The sequence below is a fragment of the Orycteropus afer genome, unplaced genomic scaffold (assembly GCF_000298275.1).
Source record: "Orycteropus afer afer isolate SDZICR_OR568_19922 unplaced genomic scaffold, OryAfe1.0 scaffold00234, whole genome shotgun sequence".
NCBI classification, from domain to species: domain Eukaryota; kingdom Metazoa; phylum Chordata; class Mammalia; order Tubulidentata; family Orycteropodidae; genus Orycteropus; species Orycteropus afer.
Window position 1 is genome coordinate 4,277,737 of NW_006921821.1, and position 12,903 is coordinate 4,290,639.

Here is a 12,903-nt window from a genome sequence, read left to right on the forward strand (position 1 = left end):
CAGTCAAATGCCTTTGGCACTATGCCACCAGACTTCCAAGATGGTCATAGGTGAAAACTGGGTTGCTCTGCCTTAGATGGGTAGTAAGGGGCTAGGAGATAAGAAAGGTGCTCATTGCATTTCTCGAGGCAGAGAATGACCTGTAGTTGCACTTTACAAAAAGTCAGTTCATCCTATTCTCTGTGTTTTGGTTACCTAGTGCCATGCTCTAGGGGCTGGATAAAAGTCCCTCAACCTTGGGCTTCACCTCTGCCTCCTGCTCCCAGCCCACTGAGGCTGGAGGATTTTTCTTCATTCAAACAGCTGTTGGTTCCTGAGGCTGAAAATCCCAAGGTTGACAAGTAAAAAGGCACAGTCCAAATATTACCAAACAACTCAGAAGGCCATTGATTCAAGTCCATTAAAAGTCCCAAGATCGGCAGAGCATGGCATGCTGCTGAACAACGGCTCAGCTCCATGCAGGGTTCAAGCATGCCATAAGCTAGAGACCATTCCCGAAGTTGCTTCTTATATATGGGAAAGTAGCTGCTCAGCTGTTTGTGGTAGATCCCACCATGGAAATGATTGCCAGTTTCATCATGGGGAACAACTACCAACAGCTGTCCAGCCACTCAACCAGGCCCAGCCAAGTTGACACACAACCTTAACTACCACACCCTGCATGTGAGGCTGTTATACAGAGCTTACAAGATGGAAGACAAAAGTGAAGATTCTACAAAGGGAATTCAGTGACCTGTAGAGTTGATTCTGACTCATAGTGACCCCCATTGGGTTTCTAAGGTGATAAATATTTACGGAAGTAGATTGCCCTATCTTCTTTCCGCAAGGCGCCTGGTGGGTTTGAACTGTCAACCTTCTGGTTAGCAGTGAAATGCTTTAGGCACTACACCACCAGAACTCCATGCTTTGGAGATAACTCCATGCTTTGGAGATAGCTCCAGCTAATCTTCCAGAAAGGAGCTCTGGTAGCATAGTGCAAGGCACTTGACTGCTAACCAGAAGGCTGGCGGTTCAAACCCACCAGCCACTCCTTGGAAGGAAGGTTGAGCAATCCTACTTCTGTAGGTGATAGTGCCTCGGAAACCCAAGGAGGGGTTGCTATGAGTCGGGGCCAACTCGATGGCACATAACAACAACAACAATCTTCCAGAAAGGTTAGCAATATTATTCCAGAACACTTAGTAAAATTGAGCAATGGGAAGAACTATATGGAAAAATAAATTCAGACTAGAAATTGAAACTTAACTTCTTACTTTTCAGTTTTGTCTTTTTAGATAAAATGTTCCCTTTAGAATTATACTACTGGCCACCTTCAAACATGAAGAGTGACCCATAGGCCATAGAAGAGCTTACTGGGAGGCTTCTTCTGAAATAGCTTTTCTATTGATGGGAAACAGACCTACTTTGACAGGTGTTTTAAATATTCCTTTCCTATCTTCAGGTGATAAAATTCAGATTATTGTTTACTGTTTACATGAGCTCATTCTGTATACCATTTATTTGTCATTGATCTTCCTTACTTTGGCTTTTCCTTAATGTCTACTTTAAGTGTCTAAGCATGACTCAAAACAGAGCATTCCCTCCCTGATTTTCTGAGGCATGAGTCTGGAGGACTTTAAGAAAACAACTGCTTGATCTACACTTGTCACCACTGGTAGTCAAGCTCTACTCTGCCCAAAATAAACAAAGGAAATGTTGAGAAAGAAAAGAAAAGAAAAGGTCCTGGTTTTCATCATGTCTTCTTTGCATTTCCAATAATAGCACCAAATTTAAAGAAAAACAAATCTAGTTTTATTCCAAAATTCTCATCCACGAGGCTATTGGCTTTTGTCTATTAGTTTTTTATGTTGTTATTAGGTGTCATCATGTCGATACCTACTCATAATGACTCCATGTACAAGAGAATGAAACACTGCCCGGTCCTGCGCCATCCTCACAATTGTTGCTGTGTTTGAGCCCACTGTTGTAGCCACTGTGTCAATCCATCTCGTTAAGGGTCTTCCTCTTTTTCACTGACCCTCTACTGGTCCTAAAATGAGGACATAACAGTAAAGCAACCAATTAAAATATAATAGAAATGACATAAATAATTGCTCCCTTATTCTTGAGTACTAAATATTAATTCAAATACTCATTTTAACTTTTATTTTCTAACATTTCATGAGAAATAAAGCTTATAAAACATAAGTTCACCACTTTTATAGGAATAATTGAGTAATATTATTTTCAAATATACTTAGCTATTCACTTAAATCTGTTTTGTCTTTGAAAATTACATTTCCATCATGTGACAGGGAAAACATTCCTCTATTCATTGCTGAGTTACCACTGTGGAGGCAGGTATGTCCTTCTATGGAGATTTCCAGAAGGGCAATCATGTCTGGTGCCTGGGCCTGCATGTTACGTGCAGAACACACCCTGCAGAGAGAGACTGCATTTTCCATCGACAAGAGAAACTTCACTTTCCCTGCACATGAGAAGCTGGCCTTTGACACTGGAGATTTAGGCTATCTATATTTTTTCAGATGTCTGTGCTTGAGATGGATTTAGTATATTTAAGTTAAAATTGAGGCCCATATGAAAATTCCTGTCTGGATTCCTCTGTGGAAAGTAGTGTTTGATGTATGCCTACTTTGTTTATGTGACCCTGTTTATGTGCATTCCAGTGATCATTAACAAAGGCCACTTGGTGGAAACTCATGATGAAAGTGGCTTTAAAAATGGCTGTATCAGCTGCAGTTTTGGTGAGACTGCAGTGGCTTTACATAGAGTGAAAACCCTGTGTCATCAATTTGTGTTCAGCCAACCTTACATGGAGAGAAGAGGCAGTTCAGTCAACCATGCAAAATCAGGGCAACAGAGATATCATGAATTTCATTTGGACAAAGGTTTAAAATTCTGTATGTTAATAGAGATTCCCTAACTATGTGTAAGGTCTGTTCATCAATGCATGATTGGTGAATTAGGACTTAAGCAAAGACAAGCTGTCTGTAGATTTGTCTAACATCCTCTTTCTCAGTACCTGTTGTTCTGTGTTTCCTGGTCCCCAACTTGGAGATCAAGGTAGGAGTTAAAGGATTCCTTATGAAGGAAACATCTTAGAATTTTTCCACTGTGGTGGTTCTTCCACTTGATATCATATGACTAAGCTCAGTGTAAAAGCTGACAAGGGCTTAATGAAAGTAGTAGAACATGGGAGATTAAGACAACTAGTTTGCTTCAGCCTGGGATTTCATTCTCCTGTTTCTTTGTAATCTCCAGAGGTAGAGTATCTTAGCAGTGAAGAGAATAAAAGATTTCAAAGTCCTGCAGTATATAGTTTAGGACTTGTGAGATCCTGGGAAGATTTACTAAACCTTTATGTGCCTCAGTTTCTTCATTTGTAACATGGGGAAAATAAAACATGTAATTGTGTTCATGGGAGAATTTGCTGGAGATGACCACATGAGGACTAAGTACCTTTTGTATTATTTTAGTTTGTATAAGTAGTTTTAATTGGTAATTGTGGTCTTAGATTTTTAAACATTGGATATTCACGTCCAAATTCAAGCATTAACAACACATGCATAAATTACTGATCATTCTCTATACTGAAACTTTGAGAGCATTATTTTGCTTCTAATATAGTATAGAAATGGTGGTTACCTTTTACAGGTAGATGACACATGCACATAGACTGTCAAAATACAGGACATGCTCACAGTTTAAACTTGGTTGAAGGAAATTGCTAGTAGGTGAACAGAGTTATCGCAATAAGGTAGAACTGTCCTTCCCAGAGAATTATTTAATAGGTGAATGTAAAATTATTTGATTTGTCATAGGTTAATTTTAGGGAGTTCTTGTATTCCTGGGAATTGGTGGGTGTTCAGTTGGGGAGAAACTAAAAAGCAAACCAAAACAAAAAAGCCAACAACAACAAAGGCAACATGAACAGAGTAAGTGAACAACTTACTTCCCAACACATACATACACATACACATGAATTTATACACACACATATATATACATATATGTATAACACACACATGTATTTACATATGCATATACATACATGTATTACATATTTCAAAAAGAATCCCTGGCTGGCACAAATGATAAAGTCTTAACTAATAACTGGAAGGTTGGCACTTTGAGCCCACTCAGAGATGCCTCTGAAGACAAGTCTGGCCATCTGCTTCTGAAAGGCCAGAACCTTGCAAAACATGCAGAGAACAGTTCTACTCTGACCTACATGGAGTCACAATGAGTTAGAATTGACTCAATAGCAAATAACTGCAACTAAACAAAACAATGTATTTTTTTAAAAATTAAAAGTATGAACATTGTTTAAAAAATCACCTACAATGTCTAAATGGAGAGTGTATCCAAGATCATATACAGGGTTGGCAGACAATGGGCCTATAAGTTCATGTGAATGATCAGAATTCCCAGGTGTATAGTAGAGCTGACAAGGGGCAAGGTTATGGTCATTGCTTGGTCATAGCCAGCTACCCAGAGGGACCGAGTAGTTGATCCTGCGGGCTTGGGACCATAGTCGCAGGGGACATCAAGCTCAATTGGTATAACATACTATACAAAACATTGTTCCACCTCCTACTTTGGCGAGTGGCGACTGGGACTTAAAAGCTAGAAAGCTGCCATCTAGATGCAACAACGGGTCTCTCCTCATCAAGAAGAAAGAAGAAAACCAAAATTAATGGAAACAATCAGTCCTAGCGACTGGTACACCATCCGATCTGCAACCTATACAACTATGAGACCAGAAGAACTAGATGGTGTCCAGCTACCACTGCCATCCACTTGGAAGGGATGTAGGAGATCCTGCATAAAGAGGGAGAACAATGTGGAACAAAACCAAAAAACATTGGGAGGAAAAAAAAAAAAAAAAAGAAAGAAGGTGGGGACCAGGTTTGCTGGTCCAATAGAGCCTGGTGTAACCACTGAGACTATGGCCCCTAGCTGCCCTTCAGGTCTGGAATTGAACCCACAACTGTGGTTTCCAGCCAAACAAAGTACAGGCATGTGAGTTAAACATTTACCTCAAGTAGACACACGCCCTGGAGAGAACAATCATGGGAGAAGGAAGGGCTGCTTATGCACAGGGAGATAGCTCAGGGTGCAGAAGAGAATGAAGGGATGGACACTGGGAGGAGGTAACTATGGAGAGGAAGTGGGAGGGGAGCTGCTGCATTGTAAATTTTGGTCAATGACATGAGACAAAGTATATGTGAACTGCTGTATGAAAAGTGAATTTACTCTGTAAATCTTCACCCAAACCCTAATTAAAAAAAAAAAAAAAAAATCACCTGCATCAATCTGGGTTAGAGGAAATCTGTAGTAAATAGCAATTCACATGGGGAAAAAAAAAAAAAAAAAGCATTATTTAGTGCTTCCAACCCCATCCTGAGTTAGCAATCTAAATTTACTATCAAAAATTGAATGATAGCTAATACTGGATTACTAATGCATGTTGTTGTTGTTGTTGTTACGTGCCGTTGAGTTGGATCCAACTCATAGCAACCCCTCCTTGGGTTTCCGAGGCAGTATTACTATGGAAGTAGATTGCCCCATCTTCCTTCCAAGGAGTGGCTGGTGGGTTTGAATCACCAGCCTTCTGGTTAGCAGTCAAGTGCCATAGGCCCTACACTATCAGAACTCCCTTACTAATATAAGGGACACAATATTTTCACTATGTTCTTCCCAATTCAGAAAACATTTGGAGTCTTCTATTCAGTTCATGGAAATCATATTTTAAAATAAGGTTGTGTCCAGGGCATCATGATCATGCAGTGAAGTCTTGTTACATAATGAGTATTTTCAGGAAATCGGGATGTTGAAGAGAAGACTTTGGATTGTGGAGGTGATAGATGACAGCTATATTCAAGAAGTTAGAGGAGAGTGCATGGTAAAGAGCAGCATGAATCCAGTCCCCAGAATGTGGAGACTGATCCAGTCCCTGCCTTCCCATATCTTCATCCCTGTCACCAGCTGCCCTCAATGCACACACTCTTTCTGACTCTAGCCACTTGGAGCTAAGTCATAGCTTGCAAGTTAAAAGGATATCATGCTTCAAACTACCAGATACACAGACTCTAGTCACAAGGTTGGGGAGTCCACATGACATCTCAATTTTCTGACCTGCTGAACACAAATTTTTTGGCTAGTTTCGCACTACTCCCTCAGGATGCCAGCCACAGCTCAGGAGTTTGCACGATACCCTTACTTTCTGGCCTACTGGCTCCCACTCTCCCTTTGGGTTCAATAATTCACTGGAACAACTCACAAAACTCACAAAGAGTTATGATACTTATGACTACAGACTTATTATAGCCAAAAATACAAATTAAGGGATATATAGGGCGAGGCCTCAGAAGGTTTGTGATGTGGAGCTTCCATGTTCCAAGGGACATACTACTCTCTAAAGAACAGATGTTCTCATCAACCAAGTTCTTTGAGCCTCCATGTCCAGGGCTTTTATTGGCTAGTTCTTCATGATTGGCTAAATCATGCCTCCTGAAGCTAGTTGATACCAGCCTTCCACGTGAATCTTTTCTTATCTGGCTAGACCCCACACTTCAGCATAAATCCTCAGGTGTGGCCTGGAAGTCCCAGACCAAGACATTGCAATTACTACAAAAGTTATTTGTCAGGAACCAAGGATAATGGCCTTGGGAGCTCTGGTGGCTTAGTGCCTAAGGCATTTGCTTGCTAACCAGACCGCTGGCGGTTCAAACCCACCAGCCACTCCTCAGAAGGAAGACTGAGCAATCTACTTCCGTAGAGATACCGCCTCAGAAACCCAGGGAGGGGTCACTGTGAGTTGGAACTGACTCGACAGCAGTGAGTGTTTTGTTTTTTTTCTTTTTTGGTTTAAGGATAATGGCCACCTTAGAGTAAAATTCGGTCCTTTACTGCATAGGCAGTTGTATGAAAGTGGAATCTAACATCTTTTGCGTAGAATTTATTACAGTATTTGAATCAACATAAGAAATGATCCTCTAACAAGGAGAGTTGTCATAAAACAAAACTACTGTCTTATGAGCTAATGGATCTTCCCACTACTGGAAATGTTCCAAGAGGGGCTAGATTGTAGGAGAGGATTCATTCTTAGTGCTCTATTTTGGACTTGATGTGTACAAAGGTCTCTTTCAAATCTGAGATTTTGTCTGACTAATTTCTTGCTACTGTTAGTGATCACTTACATCCCTTTTCCAGCTTATGACATGAAAATATGAAACATGTATTTTGATGTCTTCCTCCCCACTCTGACTTTTTTCTCCTCTTCAGCTGTGCTATCTCCAAATAAGTATGATAAATACATTTAATACTACTATTAATGTAATGTAATGCTATTTCATTATTCAGAATCCAGATAGAGAAGAATATTGGAATTAAGCTCTTCTGTTCATATTAATATTGTTAATAATATACATTTATTTATGAACTTTTTGAGTTTTACTCTGAAACTAAATGTCACTAGGAAAACATTCACAAGAATATTTCTGGTCAATGTTTGCAATCAGTTATAATTGAAAACATTAGGAGACATTGGTGATCATCTGTAACGGTCTCTCAAGAGGCTCTTTGGGCTTTGAACAGTTGGTGCGGATTCTTGATAGAGATCTTCCACTGTCTTTGTTGCAGGTCTTTCAAGTTGCATATGTCATCATCAAAGCTGCTAATGCCCCTCGACCTGGAAACTGGATTTTGGAGCGCTCTGTGGATGGCACCAAGTTCACCCCCTGGCAATACTATGCAGTCAGTGACTTGGAGTGCTTGACACGCTACAATATAACTCCACGACGGGGTCCACCCACATACAGGGCAGATGACGAAGTGATTTGCACCTCGTATTACTCCAGACTGGTGCCCCTCGAGCATGGAGAGGTACTGTACCCACTATGGGGAGGTAGTTTTTCTGTCAGAGCTCCTCCTACCCATGTTAGCCTAGCCATTGTTAACCACTCAAAATAGAATTCTCTCAACACAGATTTCAATGATCTTTCCTGTAATTATCTAACTGTATTTGAAGTATCATTGAATGGTGTCTATTGATGATAAATTTCACAGCCAATACAGTTCACCTTATTGATTTGTTTTGTTCGAGGAGGCTCCTCAATTGTCACTTGGCTGTGATTTATGAACTCCATCAGATTCTCCTTTAGACTATTTTTGTCTTGTGTTGAAATACTAAAGAAAGAGGGAAAATGCTTCTGAAAGATAGCATGCCCAGTTTTCTCCATGAATTACACCTTCTCTTTGGTGGGTGACTGAATTGGGAGATAGCTCATGAAGTATTACAGCTCAGTACTTGATACACTCAGATTGCAACACTCCATTATATAGTCAGAGTGCAATTAAAACAATCCATTCCTTAGTAGCACCTGGCTTGATAAGATAAGACTACAAAAACTCTCTGAAGTTCTCCTCCTAGTGGGAACTGTGCAGTGAGTCTGTCTGGCATTCAAGAGTAAAGACTAGTTAAGAGAGCAGGAGGCTCTCTTATTTAGAGAGCAGAGGGTTTTGGACACTCTTTCTCCACTCTGTCTAGTCTATTCATGACATTTAGAATTTATTTCAGAGCAGCCATAGCATAATGATAGATGTTAAACTAACCTCAACTTGGGGAAAGTGGTCCTGTTAAAAGGTTTTCAGCAATCCCCAAGACACAGGTATGGATAACTTCAATAAATTGAAGATTTGTTGTGATTACAGTTGCTTGCAAATAGTTCACAAATATTAGAGATTTCTGTGAGAACATAGTTCTGTGTTGATTTTAGATAGTATCTTTTCTTTGGCATTAGTTACTATATTTACCGTAACATTAATGATAATATGCAAGTGTGCACACTATTCTTTCTTAAGCTCACTTTTTAAACTTTTTATTGTGATTTGAGGGAACTTTTACAGAGAAAATGGGTTTTCCATTCAACCATTTGTACACGTTTTGTTTTGTGACATTGAGTGCAATCCCCACAATGTAGCAGAACTCTTCCCACTTCCTTCTTGTGTTTCCCATTTCCATTCCTCCTTCTTTCCTATCCCTTCCCCTTCTGAGCTTTGTCCCTGGACAAAAACTGCTCTCTTCATCTTGTGTGGCCAGTTGTTCTAAGGAATGCATACCCCTGTAATGTTATTGTTCAGCTTATAGATTCGTCTATTGCTTGGCTAAAAGTTGAGCCATGGAGGTGAGTTCAGTTCCAGACTTGAAGGGTAACTAAGGGCCACAGTCTCAGGGGTTCCACTAGTGTCTATCAGACCAGCAAGCCTGATCTTTTTTGTGATTTTGAGTTTTGTTCTACATTTTTCTCCCATTCTACCTAGCATCTTCTATAGTGACCCCTTTCAGAGCAGTCAGTAGTAGTAGCCAGGTACCTTCTAGTTCTTTTAGAGATTGCACTTTTCAAGGTCCCATGTCTCAAGGTCCCATGTTTCCAAGTGTCTTTGATTTTCTTCACTCTTCTTTGCTTCAAAGAGAGAGATCAATAGTTGTACTTCAATTTAGATAGTATCTTCCTAAAGATTATGTCTCAAAGTTAAACAATTGAGACCGTATTTTTGCATGCTTAGAATTGAAGTGTGTTTATTTTGATATCTTTATCTTCAGATTCATACATCACTAATCAATGGAAGACCAAGTGCTGATGATCTTTCACCCAAATTGTTGGAATTTACTTCTGCAAGATATATCCGTCTTCGCTTACAGCGCATCAGAACCCTTAATGCAGATCTTATGACCCTAAGCCATCGGGAGCCTAAAGATCTTGACCCTATTGTTACACGAAGAGTAAGTAATTTGGCAGTTCTCCTGACAATTCTGAAAAGCTTATTTTCTTTAAGGGAAATATGCTTTTCTTTTTGGTTGGCTTTTTTCCTCCTTGCTGTTACATCATTATTTTTAGGAAGATCATCACATGCGATTTGTTAGAAATGGCACCTTTAAACTAGATGATGGTACAGATATCATGGCCTCAATCCCTTCAGCTCCACCTGATTCCCAAAATTCCATACTGTAGTGAATGGAGTGGCAGTTGTTCTTTACATATAGTCTGTTTCCACATCCGACTTGCAGCACGTGAGGGTTTAAATTTTTTGTTTTGTTTTGTTTTTTTTCACGTAAAGGAAAATATAAAACTTGACAGTTTACATTCAGGAAAATGTATAGATTTGAAGTGTGTAAGTGTACAGTGCTTGTATGGACATTGTCATATCCTTTGTATAACATGGAAGTGAAATTCTAGATTTTAGTGTAGTTGTGTGTTTAATTATTTAAGAAACTGCTAAAGGTTTTGCAAAAGTAGCTGCACCATTTTACAATCAGACCGGCAATGCATGAGAATTCTGGTTGCACCACATGCTTTCAAATATTTGATGTTGTCAGTCATTTTCAATTTAGCCTTTCTAAATGTGTGTGTAGTGGCATCTCCTTATGATACTAATTTCTATTTTTCTGATGACTAATGTTAAGCATGTGCTTTTGGTATCTAATCAATTTTTTTGTCCAGTTTACATTGGGTTATCTGTCTCCTTATTGGTGAGTTATAAAAGGTTTTTTTTTATATATATTTTGCAGGGTGAGAGTTGTATATATATATGTGTGTGTGTGTGTGTGTGTGTGTGTGTGTATGAACATATATATACACACATATATACATACCAAACTCACTGCCGTGAGTTGGATCCGACTCATGGCAATCCCTCCTTGGGTTTCTGAGGCAGTATGGCCACGGAAGGAGATTGCTCACTTTCGAGGAGTGGCTGGTGGGTTTGGATCACCAATATATATATATAACTGTCCATTGGAGCTTGCATATTAATTTTCTTAACTATGACTTTTGATTATCAGAAGTTTTAATTTTGAGAAGTATGGTTGGTCATTTTTTCTGTTATGGTTAAGGTTCTCTGTGTCCTCTCTGAAAACTATTTGCTATCCCAAGTTCATTAAGGTATTCTCCTGTATATTTTTGTAGTAGCTTTATAGACTTAGCTTTTACATCTATGGCCCACATCAAATTAATTTCTATATTTGGTGGAATGTAAGAGTCAAGGTTTACCACCTTCCCTAATTTGTACATCCAGCTGTTACAGCCCCACTTGTTGGAAATACTTGTCTTTTCCTCATTAAATTGCTTTGGTACTCATGTTGAAATTATTTGACATTATTATGGGCCTATTTCTGGATTTTATGCTGTTTCATGGATCTGTTTATCTATACTTACACCAATACCAAACTTTGTTCATTACTGTGGCTTCATAGTAACTCGTTTTTAAAATTTTTTGCAATGTTCCCTCCGCTCTCCTCCCACCCCTGGTAACCAACAAAGAAAGTTTACTTCCATATATAAACCTTTCCTTGACTTTTTACAATAATGAACTAATACGGTATTTTTCCTTCATTTCACTCAGCATAATGTCTTCCAAGTTCATCCACATTATGCAGTGTTTTGCAGATTCTATATTATTCTTTAGTGTTGCATGGTATTCCATTGTATGTATGTACCACAGTTTGGTTATCCATTCTTCTGTTGATGGGCACCTAAGTTGTTTCTGTCTTTTTGCTAATGTGAATAGTGCTGCAATGAACATGAGTATGCATGTATCTGTTTTTTGTACTGGCTCTCACTTCTTTAGGATATATCCCTAGTAATGGGATTGCTGGATCAAATGGTATTTCTAATTCCAACTTTTTAGGAAATTGCCATACTGCTTTCCACAGTGGTTGTATCATTTTACAGTCCCACCAGCAGTGTATGAGAGTCCAAATCTCTCTCCATCCTCGTCAACATTTGTTATTTTCTGTCTTGTTGAAGTTTGCTTTTAGTGCCTGGGACAAGATGGTATCTCATTGTTGTTTTGATTTGCATCTCTCTAATGACTAATGGGGAGCTCTGGTAGCATGGTGCCTAAGGCACTTGACAGCTAACCAGAAAGCTGGTGGTTCAAACCCACCAGTCACTCCTTGGAAGGAAGATAGGGCAATCTACTTCCATAGTAATACTGTCTTGGAAACCCAAGGAGGGGTCGCTATGAGTCACGCCCGACTCGAAGGCACATAACAACAACAACAACAACAATGGCTAATGATCATGAACATTTCTTCATGTGTTTGTTGGCCACTTGAATATCCTTTTTGGTGAAGTGTTTATTCATGTCTTCTGGCCATTTTTTAATTGGATTGTTTGTCTTTTTGTTGGTGAGGTGTTGGAGTTTTCAGCTTTATAGTAACTTTTGCTGTCAAGCACTGTTGTCCTCTAAATTTGTTCTTTTTCAAGATAATTTTGGGTATACTAGTTTGCTTGTATTTCATTATAAATGCTAGCATCACTTTGTCAATTTTTATTTTTTTGTTTTTTTTTAAAAAAAGCCTGCTAGATTTTCATTGGGATTCCAATGATTCTGTTGATCAATTTGGGAAGAACTGACGTTTTAACAATATTGAGTCATCAAATCTGTGAGCATACTGCCTCTCTATACTTATCTAGTTCTTTTTAAATTTGTCTTACCAATGTTTTATTGTTTATTTTTAAAAGTTTGTACATCGTTTGTTTAGTTTATTCTTAAATATTTTCTGTTTGTACATGCTAGTATTAATAAATTGTTGCTTTTTAAGTTTTACCTTCCATTTGTTTGTTGCTGGGATATAAAAATGCAACTAATTTTTCTTCAATGATTTTAGGTATTGTGACATTGATAAATTCACTTATTATTTCTGATACCTGTTTTGCAGATACCCTGGAATTTTCTATGCATACAATCATACCATCTATGGGAGATGACAATTTATTTTTACTGGGCACTTTGTATGCCTTTGATACCCTTTTTTCTGGCATTGCACTGGCTGGTATCTCCCACAGAATGTTGAATAGAAGTGATGAAAGACCTTAGGAGAAAAGCACTTTATGT

At 38.8% G+C, this 12,903-nt stretch overlaps 1 protein-coding gene across 1 annotated transcript in view; it reads left to right on the forward strand.

Annotated features, from left to right (window-relative positions):
* The window catches only part of LAMA1 (laminin subunit alpha 1), a 227,631-nt gene that overhangs the window by 76,044 nt on the left and 138,684 nt on the right, over positions 1-12,903 (forward strand). The window contains exons 4-5 of the mRNA XM_007949015.1: positions 7,645-7,887; positions 9,608-9,787. Of these exons, the coding sequence (XP_007947206.1) occupies positions 7,645-7,887; positions 9,608-9,787 (423 nt within the window). The remainder of the gene's footprint in view (positions 1-7,644; positions 7,888-9,607; positions 9,788-12,903) is intronic.